Source organism: Corvus cornix, chromosome 2, assembly GCF_000738735.6.
Source record: "Corvus cornix cornix isolate S_Up_H32 chromosome 2, ASM73873v5, whole genome shotgun sequence".
Classification (NCBI taxonomy): Eukaryota; Metazoa; Chordata; class Aves; order Passeriformes; family Corvidae; genus Corvus; species Corvus cornix.
This window is the reverse complement of record NC_046333.1, coordinates 818,041-843,909: the sequence shown is the minus strand read 5'-3', so window position 1 is coordinate 843,909 and position 25,869 is coordinate 818,041. Positions and strand designations below refer to the sequence as shown.

Genomic DNA, 25,869 nt, shown 5'->3' with positions numbered 1-25,869 from the left:
CCATCACACATTCCCAGCAAGCAGCTCTGCACTCCTCCCTTGATGGCCCCATCCTTGTTGAGCCAGGGATGTCACCCCCCAGGCTGCCCCTCGCCCACCCTGGAGCACAACAGGAGACCACAGCAGCTCAGTCTTTTATCTGATTCTCTTCCCGGCTGCTCCTGCCACCCAGCCCCCACAGCCTTCTCAGGGCCACCAACTGCCCCCAGGCCACCTCCCTGCACGGTGGTGGTGTTCAAACAACCCGAGTTCCACCATTCCATGGGATCCAACACAGCCACTCCTCTGCTGAATCCACGGGGCAGCGGCACCGCCCAGCTCGGCTCCGGCTGCTGACCCTCCTCTGCTGCCTCGTGGCCGGTCCCATCCACCCTGGGCCCTTCCTTGCCGGAACAGCACAGCAGCCTCCTTCCTCCTCCTCCTGCTCCTCATCCTGAGACCCAGGTGGTGCCACAAGTCCCACGGCATCGCGGACAAACTCCCGGTGGTGCCGCAAGTCCCAGCTGCCCAGCATGTCCCACCGCTGAAGAACCACTGTCCCTTCCCTTCTCCAGCCCTCTGGCTACCGATTATCCTGGCTCAGAGCCTTGCAGGGCTCCAGCTCCGGCTCGTGTCCTGGCAAGCTGCCGGCCGGAGAGGCGGCCACGGCGTGCACCTTCTGGTGGTGGTTCAGCGACTGCCGGTGCCGGAAGCTCTTGGTGCAGCTGTGGCACTGGAAGGGCCGCTGCTGGGTGTGCCGGCGCTGGTGCTCCTCCAGCGACGCTTTCTGGGGGAAGCTCTCGGCGCACTCAATGCAGCGGTTAGAGCCGCTCCCCGGCGGCACTGGCCCGCGCCGGCCGGCCCGGCCAGGCGCTGCGGAGCTGCGGCCCGTGGATGCGCTTGGTGCTTCTGCAGGTGGTGCTTCTGCACGAAGCCCTTGCCGCAGGCGGGGCAGCGGTACGGCCGCTCCCCGGTGTGGATCCGGTAGTGCTTATTGAGGTTGGACTTCTCGTTGAAGCTCTTCCCGCAGGCGGGGCACTGGAAGGGCCGCTCACCCGTGTGCAGGCGCTGGTGCCGCAGCAGCGCAGCGTGGTGGGCCAGGCTCTTCCCGCAGGACGTGCAGATGAAGGAGCCGTTGCTCTTCCTCGCCCGGCTCTGCTGCCGCGCCAGGAGGTTCCGCGTCAGCCGGACGCTCTTCCAGCCCGACGGCAGCGCCCGGGGATCATCCTGGGGGCTCTGCTGCTCCCAGCCGGGCTGCAGAGAGGCCACCTCGGCCGCGGGGTCTTCTCCCAGCGGCATTCCCTGGGCAAGGGCGAACGGCTGCTCCGTGCCCACGCCCAGCGCGTGCTCCGTGGGGAAGGGCAGGCCTGGGGCAGGGTGAGCCTCTACCGGCACCATCACTGGCTTGAATTCCCCCAGGCAGAATTCCCCCAAGCCCTCTCCAGCCGCCTTCGGCCCGGCCACGCCATGGCTCTCCCAGGAAACCGGCTGCTCCTGGCTGAGGGGAAGCTCCTCGTCCAGCCTCACCGTGGGCGCCATCGGCAGTGCCAAGAGCTCAGCTCCGTCCTCCTGCGCCTGCTGCTCTTCCATCTTGATCACGATCATCTCACCTGTGGAGAGACAGCAGTTCATTCCCAGGAAGGGAAGTCCTCCCATGCCTGCAGCTCCAGAGTGGGAGCAGGACAGAGGTGAGAGGTGAGAGGAACTGGCAAAGAACGCAAGGGAGCAGGAAGGATTTCCCAGGAGGAGATGAGGTGAAGGGGGGTTGTCCGGGCAGCTTGTTGGACCTCAGGGATGTCATGGAATCACTGAATTACTGAGGTTTGGAAAGCCCTCCAAGATCAAGTCCGATCATCAAGCAAGCACTGCCAAGGCCACCACTGCCCCATGTCCCCAAGTGCCACATCCACAGGGCTGTTAAATCCCTCCAGCAATGGGGACTCCACCCCTGGACTCAATGGACACTAAGGACTGACAGTACAATCCTCACAAAAAAACTGAACCACAGGGAATGTGAAGGCAAAACTGAGCTGCAGAGTCCTCCATCCTGGGAAGACCCCATCAAGAATGGCAGAGTTTAAGTGGGTGAATCCAGGGAAAAGGATCTAAGCAAAACCTCCCCGCAGCAGGAGGGAGCATCCACCCACAGGTACCAAGCCCCAGAGCCACCCTCACTGAGCCTTGCCCCAGGTTTTCCCATTTTCCATCCTTATGAACCCCGCTCAGTCCAGGCAGGTTGTCAGTGCCCATGCTCAGCTCCCCTCACTGTCACTCACTGTCACCGAGCTGTCCTGGTACCGCTCCCTTCTCTGGCAGCCCGGGGGTCCCTGGATCCTCCCTGTCCTCAGCTGGTGGCAGCAGTGCAGGTTTGGAACCAGCATCCTCAGGTCCTGGGAAGGAGGGAGCAATGGGATAAACTGCTGACAGTGGGGACCAGCCAAAGGGGAGTCCTGGAATTCCAGGACATCCGATCACACAGGCCACTGGCAGCCAAACCAGGCACATGGTTTTGCTTATCACAGGAAGTGCCTGTTGGACACTCAAGCTCTAAAATTTCAGCCCAAAATTAGTGAGTGCTAAAATGTAGGACTTTCTGCAGCAAATCCCTGCAGGGTGATCCATCCACAGCCCATATCCCAGGAAAAAACGGTGCAGGAACACTGGCTGCAGGACATGTCACCTGGAATCCCCCCACATTCCATGTGGGAAGGGCTCGGAAGCTGGGTCAGCCCAGGGATGACGATGCCTCTGACATGGTCTGAGTGATCCTCACTGAGAGGGACCATGGCCTCGTAATTCCCCTTCCCAGCAATCCCACGGAGCTCCCGGCTGTCCACGCTCCCCAGCTCCTGCTCCGGCAGAGCGCCCGCCTCACCCTCGCCTGCTGCCGGCACCTGGAAGTAAAGGAGGCTCCACGTGGGGGTCCCCACTGAGCCCCTCCCTGAGCCCCAGGAGATCCCTGGGGGTCCGAAGCTCCTACGAAGAGCCACGTCACGAGGGACATTCCCAGACATCCCAGGGAGGCTCAGCTGTTTCTCCCCAGACCAGAGGCAGATTCTCATGATCCATCCCACCAGCCAGGTGAGCAGTGACCCCTCAGGTGGGAGTGGGACAGGTGGCACCACCCCACATCACCCCACTAGGGCCCAACATGGCTGAAACACTCGGGGCGGGTGTTCTGCTCCCCCTCTTCCCTGGAGACAGGGACAAGCACCAGAGGAGCTGTGTCCATCTGGCTCCGTGCAGCTTCCGAGAGCCAACACACATCCCATTGGCCACATGATCACCTGGGGCACTTTCTCATTGCTTTGGGCACATCTCTGCCACCTACGGCTTGTCCCTGCCACCCTGGGCACAACCCTGTGAGATGGGACAGATCCCTGTTCATCTTTGGCACATTCCCATTAGCTGGGGCTTGTCCCCGTTTGTCACCGCTGGCACGTCCCTGTTATCTGGGGCTTGTCCCCACCAGCTGGGGCTTGTCCCCATTACCTGCGCCCTATTCCTGCCACCCTGGCCACATCCCTGTGAGATGGGACTCATCCTCATTACCCTGGGCCCACCCCTGTCATCATGGGCTCATCCCCATCCCTGTTCCCCAGAGCTTGTCCCTGTCACCGTGGGCTCAGCCCGATCCCCATTCCCCAGGGCCCGTCCCGTTCCTCATTCCCTGGGGCCGGTTCCCACTCCCCGGGTCCCATCCCAGTCCCTGGGGCCCGTCCCCGTCACCATGCGGGCCCGTCCCGGTTCCCGGGGCCCCAGCCCCGTCACGGTTACCTGTGTCCGCTCCCGGGCGGCGCCGGTGCCGGTGCGGTTCCCCCCGCAGCGGCAGCGGCGGAGCTGGCGCTGGATGCGGCGGAGGCGGCGGGAGTTGTCCCTCAGGAGCGCGGCCAGCCGGGCCCCGCCGGCCCGCACCGCGCGCTCCAGCCCCGCCACGCGCCGCTCCAGCCGCTCCAGCCGCCTCTCCGCCGCCGCCACCGCCCGCAGCGACAGCGCCGCCGGGGCCGCCCCGCCGGGGCCCGCGCCGGGATCGGGGCCCGCGCTCTGCCAGGCCTCGGGCGCCCACTCGGGGTCCTGCTGCGGGGGGAAGAGGGCGGTGAGGTGCGGCCGGGCCCGGGGTCCCGCCGGGGGTGGCGGTGCCGGGGCGGTCCCGCCGCTACCTGTGCGCGGCCCCACCGGGCCATGGCCGCCCTCACCGCCGCGCGCCGCAGCGCCCCCTGCCGGCCCAGCGCCGCCCGCGCCGCCCCTCCCGCGGCCGCCGCGCCGAGACCCCGGCCCGGCCCGGCCCCATCCGCAGCCCATCCCATCCTATTCCATCCCATCCACAGCCCATCCCATCCTATTCCATCCCATCCCATCCTATTCCATCCCATCCACAGCCCATCCCATCCTATTCCATCCCATCCCATCCTATTCCATCCCATCCACAGCCCATCCCATCCTATTCCATCCCATCCCATCCTATTCCATCCCATCCACAGCCCATCCCATCCTATTCCATCCCATCCTATTCCATCCCATCTCATCCACAGCCCATCCCATCCTATTCCATCCCATCCACAGCCCCATCCCATCCACAGCCCATCCCATCCTATTCCATCCCATCCCATCCTATTCCATCCCATCCACAGCCCCATCCCATCCACAGCCCCATCCCATCCTATTCCATCCCATCCCATCCCATCCCATCCCATCCCATCCCATCCCATTGACAGCCCCATCCCCACCCCATCCCAGAATGGGTCAGGTTGGAAGGGACCACAGTGCCTCATCTGGTCTCACTTCCCTGCTCAGTCAGGGCTGTCCCAGAGCACAGGGCACAGGATTGTGTCCAGACCATTCTGGGATAACTCCAGTGAGGGATAACTCCAGTGAGGGAGGCTCCACACCCTCTCTGGACAACCTGTTCCAGTGCTCAGTCACTGCACAGGGAAGAAGTTCTTCCTCCTGTCCAGGTGGAACTTCTGGGCAGCAGTTCCTGCCTGTTCCTCTTGTCCTGTTGCCAGATCCCACAGCGAAGAGCCAGGCTCTATCAGTCCTGTCCCATCCTATCTCCATCCCCATCCCATTCTGTCACATCCCACCCCATCCCTATTCCATCCTTGTCCCGTTCCCATCCATCCCCACCCCTGCAATGGGGATCACATCTCCAGCCCCCAAATCCTCCGTGCTCAGCGACCCCCAACACCATTCCCAGAGGCCCATCTGGACCCCAAATCCCATCCCACCCCATCCCCATCTCAGACTGGGACTGCAGCCCCCAGCAGCAGGTGACACCCCCCACCCAGTGTTCAGTTCTCACTCTTCCATCACTCCACCCCATGGATCCCATTCCTGGTGCCACCCACCCAGCCAGACCCGGCAGGACCCTCCCGGAGCCCCCTCAAGGAATCCACACTCAGCATCATGGTTTCTACAGCATCTATTGGCACTCTCCAGAAAAGGGACCCACTCCCAGCATCCCACCCACCCCACCAGGGCTTGGGAATGAGGAGCCCCCCTCGCTTGGGCCAGGCAGGTGCCCCTGTCCCCACACCAGGGCAGGGGAGCCAGAAAATGTTGCCCATGCTCCATCCTTCATCTGGAGAGGGAGAGAGGGGAGAAGGTCTGACAGGGGCCTCTAGTCCCCATGAGGTCACTTCAAGGTCCAGCAGCATCATCACATCCCTGGGAGTCACTTCAAGGTCCAGTAGCAGCATCCCATTCCTGGGAGGTCACCTCGAGGTTCAACAGCAGCATCGTATTCCTGGGAGGATACCTTGAAGTTCATCAGTATATCCCATTCCTGAGAGGACACCTCAAAGTTCATCAGCAGCATCCCATTCCTGAGAGGACACCTTAAATCCCATCAGCACCATCCCATTCTTCACCTCAAGATCAGACAGCAGCCTCCTGTCCTAAGGAGGTCAACTCAAAGTCCATCAGCAGCACCCTGTGTCCGGGAGGTCACCTCAAAGTCCATCAGCAGCATCCTGGGAGGTCACCTCAAGTCTCTGGGAGGTCACCTCAAATTTCAGCAGCATCTTCCCATCACTGGGAGTACACCCTGAGGTCCAACAGTGGCCTCCCATTCCCAGGAGGACACCTCAAGGTCTGACAGCAGCGCCTCATCCCTGGGGGGTCACATCCTGGCTTCCCACCCCGTCTCCTGCTGCAGGTGCCTCCGTGATGGGCACGCGGTTGGCACAGGTGAAGGGCCGCTCCTGCCGCCCATGGATCCTCTGGTGCGCCTTGAGGTGGGAGAACCTCTTGAAGGTCTTCTGGCAGATGCCACACTGGTGGGGCCGGACGCCCATGTGCGCCCAGTGCTGCCGGACAAAGTCCGAGACCCAGGTGAAGCTGCGGTTGCAGCAGGGACACAGGATGAGGTGGTGGACGGAGTGCCGGCGCTGGTGCACCGTCAGGAAGCCCTGGCTGGAGAAGTTTTCCATGCACTCGTTGCACGTGTACATCATTTTCCCAGGTGCCAGCGAGCACCTGGCGGGGCCGGGCTCCTGCCACACTGCGCTGCAGTCCCTGCTCGGGGCTTGCGGCTGGGAGGACGGGCACAGGGGCTGGCTGGGACACTCGTCTGGCTTCGAGGGCTGGCAGGTCCCACTGGGTGCCCAGGTTTGGGGCTGGGATGTTGGGCATGGCCCCTGGCTGGGACACTCGTCTGGCTTCGAGGGCTGGCAGGTCCCATTGGGTGCCCAGGTTTGGGGCCGGGATGTTGGACGTGACCCCTGGCTGGGACACTCGTCTGGCTTCGAGGGCTGGCAGGTCCCATTGGGTGCCCAGGTTTGGGGCCGGGATGTTGGACGTGACCCCTGGCTGGGATGTGCCTTCGCATCCAAGGGCTGGCAGGTTCCACTGGGTGCCCAGGTTTGGGGCTGGGACGTTGGAAGTGGCCTCTGGCTGGGATGTGCCTTCGCATCCGAGGGCTGGCAGGTGCCATTGGCTGCCCAGGTTTGGGGCTGGGATGTTGGGCACTGGGATGCCGGGCATGGCCCCTGGCTGGGACATGCCTTCGCATCCGAGGGCTGGCAGGTGCCACTGGGTGCCCAGGTTTGGGGCTGGGACATTGGATGTGGCCCCTGGCTGGGATGTGCTTTCACATCTGAAGGCTGGCAGGTCCCGTTGGTTGCCCATGTTTGGGGCTGGGATGTTGGGCATGGCCCCTGGCCGGGATGTGCCTTTGCATCCGAGGGCTGGCAGGTCCCGTTGGTTGCCCAGGTTTGGGGCTGGGATGTTGGGCACGACCCCTGGCCGGGACGTGCCTTTGCATCTGAAGGCTGGCAGGTCCCGTTGGCTGCCCATGTTTGGGGCTGGGATGTTGGGCATGGCCCCTGGCTGGGATGTGCCTTTGCATCCGAGGGCTGGCAGGTCCCGTTGGCTGCCCAGGTTTGGGGCTGGGATGTTGGGCATGGCCCCTGGCTGGGATGTGCCTTCACATCTGAGGGCTGGCAGGTCCCACTGGGTGCCCAGGTTTGGGGCTGGGACATTGGACGTGGCCCCTGCCTGGGACACATCTTTGCATCCAAGGGCTGGCAGGTCCCACTGGGTTCCCAGTTTTGGGGCTGGGATGTTGGACGTGGCCTCTGGCTGGGATGTGCCTTCACATCCGAGGGCTGGCAGGTGCCATTGGTTACCCAGGTTTGGGGCTGGGATGTTGGGCATGGCCCCTGGCTGGGATGTGCCTTTGCATCCGAGGGCTGGCAGGTGCCATTGGCTGCCCAGGTTTGGGGCTGGGACATTGGAAGTGGCCCCTGGCTGGGATGTGCCTTCGCATCCAAGGGCTGGCAGGTGCCATTGGCTGCCCAGGTTTGGGGCTGGGACGTTGGAAGTGGCCCCTGGCTGGGATGTGCCTTCGCATCCAAGGGCTGGCAGGTGCCATTGGTTGCCCAGGTTTGGGGCTGGGATGTTGGGCATGGCCCCTGGCTGGGATGTGCCTTCACATCCAAGGGCTGGCAGGTGCCATTGACTGCCCAGGTTTGGGGCTGGGATATTGGAAGTGGCCCCTGGCTGGGATGTGCCTTCACATCCGAGGGCTGGCAGGTGCCACTGGGTGCCCAGGTTTGGGGCTGGGACGTTGGAAGTGGCCCCTGCCTGGGACACATTCTTCGCGTCCGAGGGCTGGCAGGTGCCATTGGCTGCCCAGGTTTGGGGCTGGGATGTTGGGCATTGGGATGCCGGGCATGGCCCCTGGCTGGGACATGCCTTCGCATCCGAGGGCTGACAGGTGCTGTTATCTGCCCAGGTTTGGGGCTGGGATGTTGGGCACGGTGTCCTACTGGGACACTCCTCTGGCTTTGAGGCCTGGCACGTCCCGTTGGCTGCCCAGGTCTGGGGATGGGATGCCGGGCACGGCACCTGGCTGGGACACACCTCCAGCTCCGAGGGCACGCACGTCCCGTTGGCTGCCCAGGCACGGAGGTGCCGCCTGATTTTCTTCTTGGACATGAACTTGCGGTTGCAGTGGACGCAGACGTAGGGCACCCAGTTGGTGTGGCCACGCTGGTGGATCAGGAGGTTGATCTTCAGCAGGAAGGTTTTCCTGCAGATGGGGCAGGAGTAATATTGCCGCCGGGTGGCATTTCGCTGGCAGGCCGCTGACCGGCCCACGCAGGACTCCTTCTCCAGCTCCCCTGGGCTGGGATCTGCCTGTTCCATCATTCTGCAGACATCTGGTGTCACCTCCTTTCCTGGTTCTTTGGGAATGTCGGCCACCAGATCTTGGCCAGTATTCCCTGAATCTTTCACAGCCTCCTCTTCCAGACCTTTGTTCTCTTCTGGACCCTTAGCGGGTGTTTTGGGCATTGATGGCTTCTCTGCAGCAATCTCCTCCTGCGGCACCTCCATTGGGATCCCCGCCTCAGCATCTACTGGGAATTTTTTAGAATCCAAACATCACTTTTCCACATGGTTTTGAGGCATGAACAGCAAAGGGCTTTGCTCCCACCCTCCCTTGCTTCCCACCCTGTTCCCAGCAGCACAAATCCTAGCCTCGCTCTCCTCTTCCAGCTCAGTTCCTGGACTGTGTAAAAGCCACAAATAGCCACAACTACTCCCTGTAGACACCCCAAGAGCAGTGTGAGGTGGCAAACATCACCCAGGTAGGACAGGGGACTTGACAACCACCCTGGGGCTTGTCTGGGCAGGTGAGCCAACGCCATGCCGGGCCTTATCTCAAACGGTTTCAATGCTGGCAACAGGATTTGCTGCTCTTTCCTGGAAGCCCTGGGCCTGGAGAGAGGCCCAACAGACCCCCCCAAAGCTGCCAGCCCCGCCGAGAAGTGATAAAGGTTCTGCCCCAGTACCTGCTGCAGGGGGAGAACAGTTCTGACCCACTGGTTCCTGGCAGTGCACGGAAAGCGGGCAGGGAAGGGACGGGGTCGGCTGGCCGAGATCCGCCGGGACAGCAGCAGCTTCCAGAGGGACGGGTGCTGTGAGGGCAAGAGCAGCAATGGAGGTGGGTGAGGAACAGCCGGGCAGGGATCCAGGACCCCTCACAGCAGCAGCAGCAGCATTTGCCAGGCACTCACGTGTGCTGCAGTTCTCCGGGACCACTGGGCTCCTGCCTTCCTCCACCAGGTTCTTGCTTTCCTCTGCCAGGTTTCCGCTTTCCTTTGCCAGGTTCCCACTTTCCTCTGCTGGGCTCCCGTTTTCCTTTGCCAGATTCCTGCTTTCCTCCACCGGGTTCTCACTTTTCACTATCAGATCCCAGCTTTCCTCTGCCAGGTTCCCACTCATCTCCACTGGGCTCCTGCTTTTCTCCACCAGGTTCTTGCTTTCCTCTACCACATTCCCACTGTCCTCTGCCACATTCCCACTTTCCTCCAGCTCCCTGCAGCCCCTCTCCAATGTCTCTGTCTCCAGCAGCGCCTCATTGCTGGTGCAGTTCTGTCGGGCCAGCTCTGTGGAGGACAAGGACATTTGGACTCACCAGCAGCCAGGAGAGAGCTCCAAGGAGCCAGTGCAGATCTCATTCCACAGGGTGTCAGGATCCCTCACACCCAGCAGCTGCTGGGGCAGGGGCTTCCAGGCTATCCACACACCCCATCAGGTATTCCCTCACAGTGGACACTTCCCAATCCCTGGAAGTGTCCCAGGTTGGACAGGGCTTGGAGCAACCTGCACAGTGGAAGGTGTACCTGCCCATGGCAGGGGCTTGGAAAGAGATGAGCTTTAAGATTCCTCCCAACCCAAACCATTCTGGGATTCTGGGATTTTCAGTCCCTGGGACTGAGGCCACTGTCCCAGTGAGCAGCCAGAAGCTCCTGGCACAAAAGAAACCCAGTGTCACCCACCTACAGCCAGCTCTGGGGACACCTCTGCTGCCTCTGGCTCCGATTCCGGCGGCGTGCTCAGCTCCTCTCTTTCCAGTTGTAATAACAGTTCAGGCTTGGACAGGGCACAGTCTGGGCAAGAGCAAGACAGGCATCAGGGACATGATGGGACAGGGACTCTGCACCCACAGCCAGGCAACAGAGCCAGTCCCAGCCCAGGACACTTCATCTCCAACCGAGGCCACGACGGGAGTTATGGATACAGACAGGAAACAGCAGGCAGAGCTGACAGGGGAATATGGAAAGCAGCCTCTGACAATCCCCTGGGAACAGCTGCAAGAAAATCCATCTTTGCTCCACCCCTGCTAAAGATTTCCCCATTCTCCCAGAAAATTCACCTTGCAGATAGGAAAACACCCTGAAAGACAGGAGTTGTGAGGCTCCTGACTGAATGTTCGCCCAGGAGCATGAGGGCAGTGCTGAGGGACCACCTCGAATCCTGGGGGCAGTTCTGGGCCCCTCACAACAAGGAAGACATTGAGGGGCTGGAGCATGTCCAGGGAAGTGAACAGATCTGGGGAACAGAGCACCAGGAGCTGGGGGGGCTCAGTCTGGAGCAAAGGAGGCTCAGGGGGGACCTTGTGGCTCTGCACAACTCCCTGACAAGAGGCTGCAGCCAGGGAGGAATCAGGATCTGCTCCCAGGGAACAGGACAAGAGGAAACAGCTTCAAGGGGAGGTTCAGGCTGGATTTTAGGGAAAATTCTCATGGAAAGGGGTGTCCCAGCCAGGGAATTTTGGAGGTGACAACCCAGGGAGATGACAACACCAACAGTGTACCTGTTCTCCCCGAGGAAAAGACAACAGGCACTTACTACCCTGTCCTGCGTGTCCCTGCCACACTCCAACCGCTGCTGGAGGGGACAGGGAAAGGAGAGGATTATTTGAGAGCTGGAGGTTCCAGTGAAAGGCAAAGAGGCAGAGAAGTGACCCCAAGAGAGCTCCCTGGGGCTGCCAAACCGGCGCAAACGCAGCCTACACAGGGACACCAGCATCTCGTAGTTGCCTTCCATGACGCTCCGGTACAGCTCCCTCTGTCCCTCGTCCAGGCTCGCCCACTCCTGCCGGCTGAACCGCACTGCCACATCCTCGAACAGCACCGGGACCTGCAGCACCGGCTGGCATGTGGGACAGGGCAGCTCCCAGACCCTCAGACACCCACAGCCCTTCAATAGCCCCAAAAGTCCCATACGGAGTCCCCTTTGCTTATTCCCAGCCTCCTAAACCAACCCGCTCCCAGTAGCCCACTGGATTCATCCCCAGTCTCCCGAAACCCAGCGCAGCTCCCTCAAACAGCTCCCAGATCCCCAGGAGCCCAGTGGATTCATCCCCACAGTTTCCTGAAACCCACTGCTGCCCCCTGAGGAGCCACCCGAACAGCTCCCGGCCAGCCGGGAATCCACTGGATTCCCATCCCGTCTCCTGAAACACACTGCAGCCCCCTCAGGAACCCCCCCCAAACCTCTCCCAGCCCCTCAAGAGCCCCACGGGCGATCCCCAGGCTCCCTCCCAGCCACAAATTCCCATTGCAACAGCCCCATAAGCGGCCCCCAAGCTACCCCTCAACCTCCCACCAGCCCCTAAGTGCCCGCCCCCAGTCTCACTCCCAACCTCCAGCCCCACAAGGGCCCCATAAGTGACTCCCCCATCCCACTCCCGGCCCTCCTCGCCCCCCATCACCCCCCCAAGCGCCCTCAGTCCCATCCTCAGCCCCACAATCGACCCCCCCTCGCCCCCTCCGGGGTCTCCCCGGTTCCCCCATCGCGGCGCTCACCCCGTGGAGCCGCAGGGCCGCGAGGGGCCGGTCCCGCAGCGCCGCCTCCGCCCGCTCCATCCGCCGCTCCAGCGCCGCGAGGCGCGCCCGCAGCTCCGCCATGGCCCCGCGCGGCTGCGGCCGGGCCGGGCCCGCACAGGACACGCTGCCAGAGGGGCGGCACCGAGCTCCCGGAGGGGTGGGGAGGGTGGATGGACGGTGGGATGGGTTGGGAGGGGCGGCACCGAGCTCCCGGAGGGGTGGGGAGGGTGGATGGACGGTGGGATGGGTTGGGAGGGGCGGCACCGAGCTCCCGGAGGGGTGGGTTGGATGGATGGACGGTGGGATGGGTTGGGAGGGGCGGCACCGAGCTCCCGGAGGGGTGGGTTGGATGGATGGACGGTGGGATGGGTTGGGAACTGGCTGAGTGGCAGCTCCCGGAGGGTCGGGGTCAGTGGCCCGGGGTGTGGTTGGAGGACTGGGATCTGCTGGGCTCGGTATTGTTTGGCTGGTTCACCACTGGCTTGGGTGAGGGGGTTGGTGCCTCCCCAGCAGGTTTGCTGAGGACTCAAAGCTGGGAGGAGCGGCCGATCCCCCCGAGGGCTGTGTGGCCCTTCAGAGGGACAGATGGGCAAGGAGGAAGCTTCTGGAATTCAACAAGGGCAAGCACAGGTGTTGGACCTGGGGAGGAACAGCCCCAGGTACCTGCACAGGCTGGGGTAGCCTGCTGGAGCAGCTCCGTGGGGAAGGAACGAGGGGTCCTGGTGGACAAACAGCTGTCCCTGAGCCAGTAGAGTGTCCTGGGGACAAGAGGCCAATGGGATCCTGGGGTGCATTGGGAAGGGCATTCCCAGCAGGCCAGGGAGGGATCCTGCCCCTCTGCCCAGCCCTGGAGGCACCTCTGGAGTGCTGTGTCCAGCTCTGGATCCTCAGCACAGCAGGGCCAGGGAGCTCCTGGAGCGGGGCCGGCGGAGGCTGCGCAGCTGAGGAAGGGCCTGGAGCAGCTCCGTGCCCAGCACAGGCTGAGGGAGCCGGGGCTGCTCAGCCCCGAGAGGAGCCCCAGCTGAGAGGGGCCCTCAGCCCTGGGTGTCCCTGGCTGCAGGGAGGGCTCAGGGCAGGGCCCGGGCTCTGCTCCGGGGCCCAGCAGCGGCACCAGAGCCACGGGCAGGGCCTGATCGCAGGGAGTTCCACCTGCACAGGAGGCAGAACTGCTGCCCTGGGCAGGGCCCAGCCCTGAGCAGAGACCAGAGGGGCTGTGGGGTCTCCTCACGGGGATATTCCAGAGCTGTCAGGATGCAATCCCGTGCCCTGAGCTCTGGGATGGCCCTGCTGGAGCAGGGAGGTGGCACCAGGTGCCCACTGTGGTCCCTTCCAGCCTGACCCGTTCTGGGATTCTGTGACTCACGGGGAAGAGCCGCTGCGGTGGAACCCCGGGGGGATTCCTGGCACTCCGATCAGCCCCTTTCCCGGTGACTGACAGCTGTCAATCACTGCGGGGGCTTGCCGGCCGGCGGGGGCCGCTGTGGCGGCGGCGGAAGCGGAGGAGGAAGAGGAAGCGGCGCTTCTTGGCGGCAAGGAAAGGCGGCGGCGAGGGGAGGGCAGGAGCGGCGGCGGAGCGGCGGCGGGCAGGGGCCGGTCCGAGCGGAGAGCTCCAGCTCCGGGGCGGGAGGGACGGGAAGGACCGAGCCCGTCCCGGTGTGCGGCGGCCGAAGCGGGGCTCTCCTGCCCCGCTGTCGCCCTTCCTCAGCCCGGAGCCGCAGCCTCTCCCTGCGCTCCGTCTCTCCCGGTGCGGGGATGGAGCTGGCGGGCGGCAGCACCATCTCGCTGTGGACGGTGGTGGCGGCCGTGCAGGCGCTGGAGCGCAGCGTGGCCGCACACGCGTCCCGCCTCTTCAGCCTGGAGCACCGCGCCGGGAACAGCGAGAAGAAGCACCTGGACTGCGAGAAGATGGTCGGGGAGTTCGGGAACCAGCTGGAGAGCAAGTGCGCGGCGCTGGGCACCCTCGTCCAGGAGTACGGGCGGCTCCAGCGGCGCCTGGAGAACATGGAGAACCTGCTGAAGAACAGGAATCTCTGGATCCTGCGGCTGCCCCCAGGGGTGGAGGTCCCCAAGGTAACGGATGGGTCTTTAAGGGGTCTGGGGGAAACATGGACAGCGCAGAGGCTCCACTGCTCCTCACCTCTTCCGGCAGCTTTCCGCCATGGAAATCATTTCACAAACTCTGCTAAGATTTCTTCTGTCGCCTGTCGTGCGAAGGCACGAAGCAGGAAGTGACTTCTCCTGTGTGTTGTTATATTCAGCTGGTTTTCCCTACAAAAGGAGGGGTTGACACGCTTTTACCAACAGGAGGTTTTTCCCCAGTCTGAGCTCCCCAATGGGATCAGGCTCCACACAGGGAGAATATTGTGGAATTCACAATTCATCTCCCAAAGTTTAGCAAAGATCCAGACTGTTACTCTCAGTGTCCAGAGGATGCCCCAAGGCAGGAATTTTCTTTCCCTGATGCCTGGTAGCAGGGATAAATAGGGAGGAGGATTCTCTGTGTTCCAGGAGCGGTGCTGAGTGTGTCACTTTTGGGATTGCAGGCCCCAGCTGTGGCGTTGGAAAACAATGCCACTGGCTTTTCCACTCAGGAGTGGGAGAACCTGGAAGAGTGGCAGAGGGAGCTGTATGGAAAGGTGCTGACAGGGAAGAGAGAAGCCCTGGTCCTGCTGGGTGAGTGTTGCTGTTGGGTCGGTTATCAGCACTTCCAGACTGGCTCTGGTTGGGGAATCTTTCCCATACTTGGGAAGCAGATTTGTGGGAACACGGTGAGGCCGAGGCCGGTGTTTGAGGACTCTGCGTGCTGTCCAACCATGTGTTGGAGCTGATGGAGCTGGTTTGGGGAGCACAGCTGGGTGTGTTCCTCCCTGTGGATGCAGCAGGGAAACATTCCTATCCCTGTTCCTTGTCAGACGATGTCATCTCCGAACCTGCCCTCCTGTCCCGGCTCCAAGGAGGAGAAGCACCCTGCAGTGAAGAGGAGCCAGCTCCTGGAGAGATCCCAGCAGAACCAGGTGCAGGCAAGGGATGAATTAAAGGTGTAATCCTGGGGGTGAGGGTTGAGTGGTGCTGTCACCAGACAGGTGATGGTGATGGTCCTGGTTTGCTCAGAGGGAACTTCTTGGATCTCAAAAGGAGCCAGGTTCAGGGGGAGTAACAGAGGGTGAGAAAAAATGTAACAGGTTTGATTTTTAGTATTACAAGTCAGGAAGAAATTCGTGGCTGTGAGGGTGGGGATGCCCTGGCACAGGTTGCCCTGTGGCTGCCCCTGGATCCCTGGCAGTGTCCAAGGCCAGGCTGGACATTGGGGCTGGGAGCAGCCTGGGATAGCAGAAGGTGTCCCTCACCATGGCAGAGGGTGAAGCTGGATTATCCTGAAGGTCCTTTCCAACCCTCCTGGCATTCTGTGATCTGATTCCATGATTTCTGTCATTGGCAGAGGCTCTGCTGTTTGAACTCGATGTGAGCAGCTGGGACAGCAGAGAAGCGCAGGAAAACCAGGAGGGAAGAGCAGGGCTGGCTGAACCTGGCCATGGTGAGTGTTGTGGAAGGGCCTGGGCTCGAGGGTGTGGAGGACCCTCTGGAACTGGGGGGTTCAGGGGGAACCACTTCCCTACAGGACAGAGCAGAGCTCCCAGAAGCAGGAATGGGAGGTGCTGGAGAGGTTGTGTGTGGCAAGACAGTGGGTGGGTGGGCACCAACTTCCTGGGGCAGCAAGGGAGGAGTCCAGTGGTGCTGCAATAACCAGTAAAGGAGTTTCCTCTTTCCCAGTAAAGGAGTTTCCACTTTTCCTCAGCAGACTGCAGCATTCCAGAGCCGAGCTCTGCGGTCACCGTGAAGCAGGAAGAGGAGGAAGAGCCCTATGCAAAGGAGCAGGGAACTATGGAGGGCATGGAGTTTTCGGAGCTTGGTGTGGGTGAGTTCCAAGTGATTCCACAGCATCCTGTGCTGCTGGAGATGTGGGAATCCCTGACATTGCTGCTGTGGGACAGTGTGTGCTGAGATGTGGGGGCTGAGTGGAGGCAGGTGGGGCAGTGGGGAGAGAGCAGGAGCCATGCTGAGGTGGGAAGTGGGCAGGAAGCCTCGGGACAGTTTAATTGTTGGGAAGGTTAGAGCGCTGGGAAGATGAGGCGCTGTAGGTGAGGAGACTGGCATACTTGAAATGAATCCCTCGGAATACGAGGAATCATTAAGCTGAGAACAATTCTCAAGGCCTTCTCCATTGATGATGTTATGCCTGAGTATCTGGGGAGCTGGGTGAAGTTCTGGAACGTGGCAGTCGGGGACACTGTCCAGAGTGGGGAGGTGGAGAGCTTCGATATTGGGAAAGAAGGAATGTGGCCCGGGAAGGGGATGGCAGAGAGGGGGACACAGCACAGGGCTGTGCCTGGTGAGCACAGCAGGAGCTGAAGGAATCCAGGAAGGAGCCTCAGCCAAGCAGGGCAAACTCGGCTGTCACAGAATGTTGGAATGGTTTGAGTTGGAAGTGACCTTAAGGATCATCCCGTTCCACCCCCTGCCATGGGCAGGGACACCTCCCACTGTCCCAGGCTGCTCCAAGCCCCAATGTCCAGCCTGGCCTTGGGCACTGCCAGGGATCCAGGGGCAGCCCCAGCTGCTCTGGGCACCCTGTGCCAGGGCCTGCCCACCCTCCCAGGGAAGGATTTCTGTCGTGTGTGTGAGTCCAGAGGGCTCCACTCCTTTGTGGGTCCTGTCTTGTGTCCTCCACAAGGACCTCCTTCCCTTCCTGCTCAGTGTCCTGGCGAGCACTTTGGGTTTGTCCATTAAGTGGATAAACTTAAACCAGTGGGTTTCTATGGATTCTGGTTAAACTGCTCTTATAACTTTTTTAACTTATTCTTTGAGGCTTCAGGGCAGGGAACTTGTTTCTATCTATTTGAAAAATGCTGATTAAATTTGCAGCAGTAAAGACTTGATTTTTAATAAAAATGACATTATGCCTGTGAAACTCTAAATGCTTTTTTCAGTCTTTTTTATTTTTCAAACCATTTTACCTGCTGTAAATGGCAGTTTCTAGTATTGTACCTTATGGATGGAGAAACAGAAGTCAACCTAAAATAAAAAAAAACCCAGGAGGTTCAATTGTTTTTAATTTTTTTTCAGTACTGTGGTGGAACCTGAGCAGGAGAATGGTTCTCCATGTGTGTATCTGAAATCCACACAGGCCTGAAGTGTAAAAATGTCTAAAAATAGGGTGTAAATAAGCTCACAATACAATTCTTGCCCAGATCATGTCGATCCTTCTGCCAGCAAAACATTTTCAGTGTTGTGGTCGTGATGGGTTGAGTCCAGGAAGAGAAAAAATGTTTAGTTTCTGGTTTGTTTTCTGGGGGTTTTTATTTCTTGGTGCGTTTCACTTGTGTTTTGACAGCAGCTGTTTGTTCTGGAACATGAGTTCAGGGGGGTTGTTGCCCTCCAGAGTCCTCATCAGTGCTGTCACAAGAGTAGTAGAATATTGCAAGTTATAGAGAGATTTAGATCCAAATACAGAGGGTGAAGAGGAGGGAATTTGAAAATAAACAGAATGAACAAATCAAAACAGCTGAACAATAATGACCTTATTATTATTTAGGTCACACAGAAATGGGCTTCCCACAGAAAAGCTTATCCTTACTGGTTCAGCGTAAAATTTGGGTTTTCAGTCAAAATACTCACTTGTGAAGAGCATTTTTAGCCTGCTCTTATCCAAGAATCCATGGGTTCTGTGGACCATTGCATGATTTGAATGGAGTTATTCCCTCCTGAGGAAGTCCATGAAATCAACAGTTCATTTTGCATCAAAATTTCGTGGAGAGATCCTTTTGACTTGATGGTGTCGTGGCAGCATCTCACAGTGGAACTGTTGGGGTTCCTGCTGCATTTCATCTCCTCATGGATTTAATTGTTGGATATGGAAACCGACTTCCAGTCACAATCTGCTTGGTCAGATCAGGAATAAATGAGTTTAGAACTCTCCCTAACATTTTGGCCGATTCGCTGCTTTAGTACAGGAAGAAGGAAAACAAAACTCCGGGTTTTTTGGTCCAGTTAGAACTTGGTTCATTTTAGATTTGTTTTTTTGGGGTTTTTTTATGTTCTAAGTGCCCTAAATTGCAGGATAATCTTGAGGCAAAGGCTTCCTGCTGGCAGAGGGCTGGGTTAGGTGGGATATTGGGAAGGAGTTCCTGGCTGAGAGGGTGGGGAGGCCCTGGCACAGGGTGCCCAGAGCAGCTATGGCTGCCCCTGGATCCCTGGCAGTGTCCAAAGAAAAGCTGGACAGGGCTTGGAGCAACCTGGGATAGTAGAAGGTGTCCCTGCCCATGGCAGGGGGTGGCAATGGATGGGCTTTAAGGTCCCTTCCCACCCAAATCTTTCTGGGATTCTATAAGAGCAGGATGTATTCTGGGATAAAAAGGCAAAGTTGTGGCCCTGTAAAGCAGTGCAGGGACATTTGTGATTCCCTTGTGACCAGAATATCCTGAGTTCTATTTGGGATCATCTCAGCAGCGCTCCTGGATTATTCTACAGACAACCTGAGGTGCCCTTTCTTGCCTGTTTCTGTATTTTACATGCTCCGTGTTTCATCACTTTTTGAAGCTGCCTTTGATACCAGAGATGACACAGTATTTTACAGTCAGTCATGGTTTTTCTGTTCCAGACCAGCTCTCCTGAATTTCAGAGAAAAATACATGTATTTGTAACAAATCTCAGAGCTATTTTGGGATTTGTGTTGTTTGAATTGCAAAAATAGAACCCTGAATTCAAGACAAAATGTGAAGTGACACAGAAAGGTGCTGCTTTTCCAGGACTGAGAGGAAGAGTAGAGGTTGTTCCTGTGCACAGGCAGGCTGATGCTCTGCAATCACAGAATCATGGAATTGCTGAAGTTGGAAGAGGCTTCTGAGTATCAAGTCCAACCATTTCCCAGCACTGCCAAGGCCACCACTGTCCCATGTCCTCAAGTGCCACATCCACATGGCTTTTAAATCCCTCCAGCAATGGGGACTCCACCAGTGCCCTGGGCAGCTGTGCCACAGCTGGGAGGCCCTTTCCAGGAAGGAATTTTCCCAATATCCAGTCTAAATGGATAGGGACCACAATCCCTCACAGCTCTGAAAGAATCCACAAGTGCCTTATGGCTTCGAGAGGATCCTTGATCTCTCATGGCTCTGAGGGTACTCCAGTCCCTCACAATTCTGAGAGGATCCCTGATCCTTCACTACTTTGAGGGGACCCTGTTCCCTCTTGGCTCTGAGAGGATCCCCAAGCCCCTCACAGCTCAGATGGGACCCTGATTCCTCACAGTTCTAAGTGAGCCTCTGACCCCTCACGGCTCTGAGAGGATCCCTGATCCCTCACGGCTCTGTGTGGAACCCATTCCCTCATGGCTCTGAGGGGGATCCTGTTCCATCACAGCTCTGGGTGGAACCCATTCCCTCACGGCTCTGAGAGGATCCTGTTCCCTCACAGCTCTGGGTGGAACCCATTCCCTCACTGCTCTGAGGGAATTGGCCCTCATGGCTCTGAGAGGATCCTGTTCCCTCATGGCTCTGAGGGGGATCCTGTTCCCTCACGGCTCTGGGTGGACCCCGATCCCTCACAGCTCTGAGGGGGATCCTGTTCCCTCACGGCTCTGAGAGGATCCTGTTCCCTCACGGCTCTGAGAGGATCCTGTTCCCTCACAGCTCTGGGTGGAACCCATTCCCTCACAGCTCTGAGGGGGATTCTGTTCCCTCACAGCTCTGAGTGGGATCCTGTTCCCTCGTGGAGCGATGCAGGTCAAGGTGCGGGTGCACATGCAGCTGGGACGTGGTAAGGGCGGGCGGTGAGGGAGCCCCACGGTGCTCCCCCAGCTGCCCCTCACCCTCTGCTCCCCACAGGGCCGGACACTGCTGGACACAACGCCCAGGCCCCGGCAGAGGGTGGGAACCAGCCGAGTGCCCAGAGCTGTGAGGACCGCGACAGGAAAGGGAATCCTGCAGAGACCGGCACTGGTGAGTGGCGTTGAGGCTTGGTTTTGGGGACACCTGGTTTTTGCCTCTGCCAGGTTTTGGGGACATCTGGGGTGTGGGTGGTGTTTTAGTCTGGAGCAAAGGAGGCTCCGGGGGGACCTTGTGGCTCTGCACAAGTCCCTGACAGGAGGGGGCAGCCGGGGGGGTCGGGCTCTGCTCACAGGGAACAGGGACAGGAGGAGAGGGAACGGCCTCAGGCTGGGCCAGGGGAGGCTCAGGTTGGATATTGGGAACATTCCTTCCCCAGAAGGGCTGTCTGGCCCTGGCACAGCTGCCCAGGGCAGGGGTGGAGTCCCCATTGCTGGAGGGATTTAAAAGCCCTGTGGATGTGGCACTTGGGGACATGGGGCAGGGGTGGCCTTGGCAGGGCTGGGGATGGTTGGACTCAATGACCTTAAGGGGCTTTCCATGGCAATTCCACGATTCTGTGACCAGCCTCTCTCCAAGGCGCTTGCTGTGCTGAGTGTGGTCTTCCAAATGCAGCTGTCAGGCATTCCATCCCCACCAGCCTTTCCAGGATGCTCCATCACACTCTTCTTTTCCCTCTCCTGGGGAATCCATCAGTCCCCTTGGCCAGGTCTGCACTGTAAAGGTGCAGGGCACAGGCCCATCTGCTTTTCTTTATTTATTCCACAGACTTTTGTTTTCTTTTTTCAATAAGTTTCATGACTTACTCTCTAAGAACTCTCTTCTCACGAGTGTTTCACTGATTGGTGAGAAGTGTGTGACTGAGAGGGATTGAAAAGGAAACAACAGAACTGCAGCGGTGCCAAGAGAGAAACGAAACTCAAGGACAAGAATTCAAGTGGCTCTGGCCTCTCCTGGGGCCATGGAGAACGTGTTTTCACTTGCATGAAAATGTTGTGTGTTTCTCAGGCTCAAACATCTGCTAAGGGTTTTGTAACCAACATTTCAGGTCTGTTCAAGAGGCCTTGGTCAGCAGGAACTAGAACTGGAGTGAGGTTTTCACTGGAATGTGAGCTAGAACAGAGCAGATCTGCCTGGGCTGGGTTGACAATTGGAATTAATTTTGTATGGTAGTAAAATAACACTGGTTCCTGTTAACAGAAGACAGCACAATCCCAATTAAGCAAGAGTTGTGCACTGCAGGTCGGGAGGAGGAGGAGGCTGCAGAAGCTCCTGGAGAGCCCTGCCCAGGTGAGTAACTGCATACCTCGGAGGGAAATCTAAGATGAGGGATTAAATTCCAGGTTGTGTGGGGGGTTTTTTCCCCACCTCTGCTCATGTATTCCAAATCTGTTAGAAGTTTTGAGCAGACTTGCCAGCAGCCCCGACAGGCGAGGGCTGGTGTTGCCCTTTCCCTTCTCAAGGACATTTTGGAGCTTTCAGATGCATGGCTGGTTTTTGTCCAAGTGTGGATTAGGAGATGTTTCATCCTCCCCTAAATCCCTTCAGGTTGCCCTTTCCCTCCTCCCTTCCCTTCTGGGGTTTTCCTGGGCAAGGATGAGCACACAGACTCCTCTGAAAGGCTGCAGAGCCCTGGGCCCTGTTCTTTGCCCTCTCACTTGGAACCTCTTTGTTTTACAAATCAGCTGCTCTGCTTTGCAGATTTTCCTCACTCTACAAAGGGTAGCAATGCTGCCTGTTGGCTCCACCGGAACTTGGCTTACTGTCTTTGCAGCCAGCTGGGATTTTTAGACCTTTCCAACAGGTTTCCTTAAGAAACTGGGCTATGGGGAGCTGGGCTTGGGGATACAACCTCCAAACAAAGCCCAAACCAGAGCAGGTTTTCGGCCTTGTGAAATCCTGAGCTTAGGCAGGTATGATCCACTTCTCCTGGATTTTCTCCCTTAGTAGAGCGAGGATTTTACAATCCTGAGGCATCCAGTCAGACCAGGAAAGGCAGCGAGGTGGATGCCAGGGAGCTGCCAGGCACAGAGGGCGAGGACCTTCCAAGAGATCCTGACACAGGTGAGGATCTGCCAAAAACTCCACTGCAGGAATTACCCCTTAATGGCTCTTCATGTTGTGTCTTCCCTGATGCTTTGGTGCCATTGTGCATTCCCAAATTATCTGTGCTTTGTGCCTTCCCCCGGTGTTTCTCAGCTGTGTAAATTCTCCCCAATAAACAGGATTTCAGACTTATGCAACGGATATTTCATCGTGGATTAAACAAGAGGAGGAGCCACCCTCCCCTGCACAACAGGACCTGGAGAAAGAGGAAATCTCTACAGTTCCAAGTACAGGTCAGTAATGGATTTTAGCTGGGATTTCAGGGACAGTAAATGTAGTTTAGAGTATTTTTTAATACTGTATGAAATGTCACAACCTTATGATGTAAACCATGAGAGAACTGGGACAAACCTCAGTCTGCTGGTTAATATTTGGTGACAAAACTTTTGGGTTCTGTCAGCTGAAGAGACTCCTTCCCCCTTGAGCCAGCCAAAAGCTGTCAGAGGCGCTGGCTTGGGCTTGTGTTGAGGCAAGCCCAGAGGTGTGCTCAAGCTGCATGGATTGAGTCTGTGCTGCTTTTACCTGGATAAAAACTTGGCTGAGGGCTGGGCCCACAGAGTGCTGGGCAAGGGAGTGACACCAGCTGGCGGCCAGTGACCGGTGGTGTCCCAAGGGCTCAGTACTGGGGCCATTCTGTTTAATGTCTTTATCAACGATGTGGATGAGGGGATGGAGGGCACCCTCAGTCCTTTTTATGGACAGGATTCCCTGCCCTGAAGACAAGTTCCTCACTTCACATGCAGTCAGTTCTTCCAGGCCTTTCTGGAAATGGCTTGGAGGCTTTGGGCTTTTGATCCCCCCCCTATAATCCATTCCCACTTCTTACCCTCATTCCTGCCTTTGTGCTGTGTTGTGCTTGTCTTCAGGAGCTACAACAAGGATGTTTGTCCCAGAAATTGCTGCCCTATCTCCACATGGCCCCCCCTTCTCCAGCCAGATCTTGTTCTTTCTCATGTCACGTTAATCAACAGTCCTTGGTTGGCTCCATGGCCATCCAGTTATCAGTGTTTGGGACACACACATTCCTTTGTTTTTTGGGAATCAGGAGCTCAGTGGGTCTCACTTTGGACCGCAGTTTACAGAGTCACAAGAGAGTGGGCTTTAATCACAGTGATTTTCCGTCCTGGCTGCAGTTCAAGTCAGTGACTTTCTTTGAAAGTTCAATAACAAAAATATTATTCTACTTGGGTGTTTCAGGCAAGAAAAATAAGTTTCCAAGGCTGTTCATTAAAAAACAGATGCTCATTAGACAACTCTAGTTCCTGGGAGCAGAGAGTGCTTCTGATAGGCTTAGGAGGGGAGGTTTAGGTTGGATATCAGGAAAAGGTTCTTCTCCCAGGGGGTGGGGGGCACTGAACAGATATTTTAAAATGCAGTTTAAAAAAGTCCTGTTTCCCTGGAGATATTGTTTCAGTGGACGCTGGTACTTGTTCCCCCCGTCAGTATTAATGATGTGGCTGTAGGCTGGGAGGGACATACCTAAGGGGACTCCTGAATTAAAAATCTCTGAAATCTCTCTGTTTCAGATGAAAATTTGAAGAGGGACCATCCAGCAGACTGCTTTGAGAACAAGACCTGTGACTTAGAGATACCAGGAAGGCCAGGAGAGGGGTTTCCCAAAGATCCCAGCCATGGAGTGCCATGGGACAGTCAGTGGAATTCAGAAATGATGGAAACAACCACCACCGCGAATGGGAACGGCCTTGGAGGGGATGCTCAGTACGAGTTCTTTAGTGCTCAGGAAAGGAGCCTTGAAAAGCAGCCCTGTGTGTACAAGTGTGAGAGAAACTCCCCACAGCAGGGCCAGCCTCAGGCACCGCAGGGAGAAGGGGAGATGTTTCCAGGCCCCACGTGTCAGAGGGTGTTCCCTCTGCTGCACCCACACCCGGGAGAGAAAGGAAGGGGCCCTGGAGCTGCTCCTGCCTCCTGCGAGGGGCCGGGGCCCCGCTCCGAGTGTGGAGAGACTCCCCCGGGCACAGGCAGGCCCCGTGACCAGGACAGCCTGGGCGCAGAGGAAGCTGCTGAAAACGAGGGAGAGCTTCCCCACGGACACATCGGGAGCCAGCCCCTGCTGGGATCCACCCCCGGCCCGGGGCAGCCCTGCCCAGCAGCAGAGCCAGGGCCGGGGCAAGTCCTACATTTGCAGCGACTGTGGGAAAAACTTTGTTTGCCACTCCTGGCTCGTTAGGCACCAGACAAGTCACACGGGAGAGAGGCCCTACAAGTGCTCCAAGTGTGACAAAACCTACAGGAGGAAGGATTACCTCCTGAACCACCAGCGCCGGCACACGGGAGAGAGGCTTTTCCAGTGTCCTCTCTGCAGCAAAAGGTTTGTGCTCAAGAGGAGCCTGCTGAAGCATCAGGAAGGTCACATGCAGGACACACACGTGCCGCTGGTCAGCTGGCCCTGCGGGAACATCAGGGGCTCCGTGATGCATTCCATATAGGACATCACCCACGGCCCCCTCGGGGTCCCCTCGCTGGGCCAGGGCAGCTCTGTGCCAGACCCTGAGGGCAGGAGAAGGCTGTGGAACAGCCATCCCGAGCCCCTCCCAGGAAAAGGGAGGTGGCTGGGGGTTGTTTTCCCATTCACCAGTGCCTGTGGATTTGGGGAGGTGTTGGAGATACTGCTGGCTGTGGATCCATGTGGGAGAGAAACTGCGTTGACATGGAACAGTTTGTGATGTTTGTTACAAAGAAGAATTGTCTGAATAGAGAGAAATTATCTGAAATGTTATCCCGGGAGTCCGGAGTTCTTGGACTGGGCTGGGAACAAGTGAGTTAAAGGTGTTAATTGTCCACTAAATGAGTGAAACGGTGTCAGGAAACACCCACTTGGGTGAAATACTTTGGGAAAGGAAGTGTTGCCCCCGTGGCTGTATGAGGAAGCCTCTTTCTTCAGTGGCAAACAGAAAGAAGGCTGCAGAGCCTGGGAGGCAGCTCATTCCCACTGTTAAATCCTGGGGCTCCTTGCTGCTGAGCCCCAAGGGAGAATTCCTGGAGGGTGAGATCCTTACTGGGAGTTGTAAAATGGCCGGGGAGCCTGGAATATGGTTTCAATTTTGCATAGCCTTAAAGTTGTGTTGCATTTATTTTCCCACATTGTTAACGGTCTTCTGTTTTTGTTCAATTTTCCAAACCCCGTGAAAGTGGAACATGGAGATGCTGCAGAAAACCTGGGAAACATGGAGTTAACGAGCTGCTGTGTCCCAAACACTGATAACAGGATCTGCTGGAGGGAGATGGGGCCATGTGGAGGTAGGGCAGCTCTGCTCCTCCAGACTCCTTGTGTCCCGCTCCCAAGACGAAAGAAGCTCCCAAGGTTTGTAGATGCCCGTGGGCAAAACGGAGTGACAGGTGTCAGAGGGGTCCAAAAAAGCTCACAAAGTTCTATTAGAAAATTCCACACTCAGTGTGGGAATTGGTATTTTTGCCCTTATCTTCTGGTATTAAGAGAAATAGCAGAGTAAAAGAAAAGAGGGAAGAGAGAGAGGGAGGTCAGAGAGGCGAAGGGGAGGAGATCACCAGTCCTGGCTCTGGCATCGATCCAGCTGACACAGTGTCCAGGATCCCAGAGGTGCCCCTGTGAACGCTGTATCACCCTTTTATAGCCAAGTTTTCCACACCCTGGGGCCACTTTTTTTACTTTTGATGCAAGCAAGTGAGCAGACACAGTCCATCCCTCTGGATCCTCCTAGAAACGGGTCAGGGGGTCTTTGGTGGTTTTGATCCCCCCCAAACTGATCAACCTGTGTTGGACACTCCATGTCCTGTGCTGTTCCACG

General features: G+C 57.9%; 3 protein-coding genes across 10 annotated transcripts; 1 reads left to right on the top strand and 2 right to left on the bottom strand.

Moving 5' to 3' along the window:
- Positions 1–122: 122 nt before the first annotated feature.
- LOC120409712 (myeloid zinc finger 1-like) lies at positions 123–4,163 on the bottom strand. The gene is given in 7 exon segments (XM_039549324.1): positions 123–802; positions 804–878; positions 880–1,589; positions 2,256–2,369; positions 2,660–2,873; positions 3,757–4,056; positions 4,140–4,163. Coding segments are annotated over 7 exon segments (1,677 nt in total). The 3' UTR covers positions 123–562.
- A 1,222-nt stretch (positions 4,164–5,385) lies between these two features.
- Positions 5,386–12,293, bottom strand: LOC104686484 (zinc finger protein 39). 8 transcript variants are annotated; one of them, XM_039548782.1, is made up of 7 exons: positions 12,078–12,293; positions 11,283–11,409; positions 10,266–10,376; positions 9,501–9,872; positions 9,276–9,401; positions 7,879–8,840; positions 5,386–6,939 (listed from the first exon to the last, which is right to left on the bottom strand). In XM_039548782.1, exons 1-7 carry the CDS (start codon positions 12,177–12,179, stop codon positions 6,010–6,012), a joined length of 2,730 nt encoding a protein of 909 aa, XP_039404716.1. In that variant the 5' UTR covers positions 12,180–12,293; the 3' UTR covers positions 5,386–6,009. The 8 variants fall into 8 exon arrangements, with proteins under 8 accessions (XP_039404716.1, XP_039404718.1, XP_039404717.1 ...); XM_039548784.1 differs by having other exon boundaries at positions 5,386–6,701; positions 7,809–8,840; positions 12,078–12,292; XM_039548783.1 differs by having other exon boundaries at positions 7,963–8,840; positions 12,078–12,292.
- A 1,238-nt stretch (positions 12,294–13,531) lies between these two features.
- Positions 13,532–25,193, top strand: LOC109143992 (zinc finger protein 212-like). Its single transcript, XM_039548786.1, is given in 11 exon segments — positions 13,532–14,168; positions 14,642–14,771; positions 15,011–15,112; positions 15,538–15,633; positions 15,895–16,014; positions 19,979–20,092; positions 21,179–21,268; positions 21,929–22,042; positions 22,204–22,317; positions 23,611–24,116; positions 24,118–25,193. Coding segments are annotated over 11 exon segments (2,118 nt in total). The 5' UTR covers positions 13,532–13,850; the 3' UTR covers positions 24,532–25,193.
- The last annotated feature ends 676 nt before the right edge of the window (positions 25,194–25,869 follow it).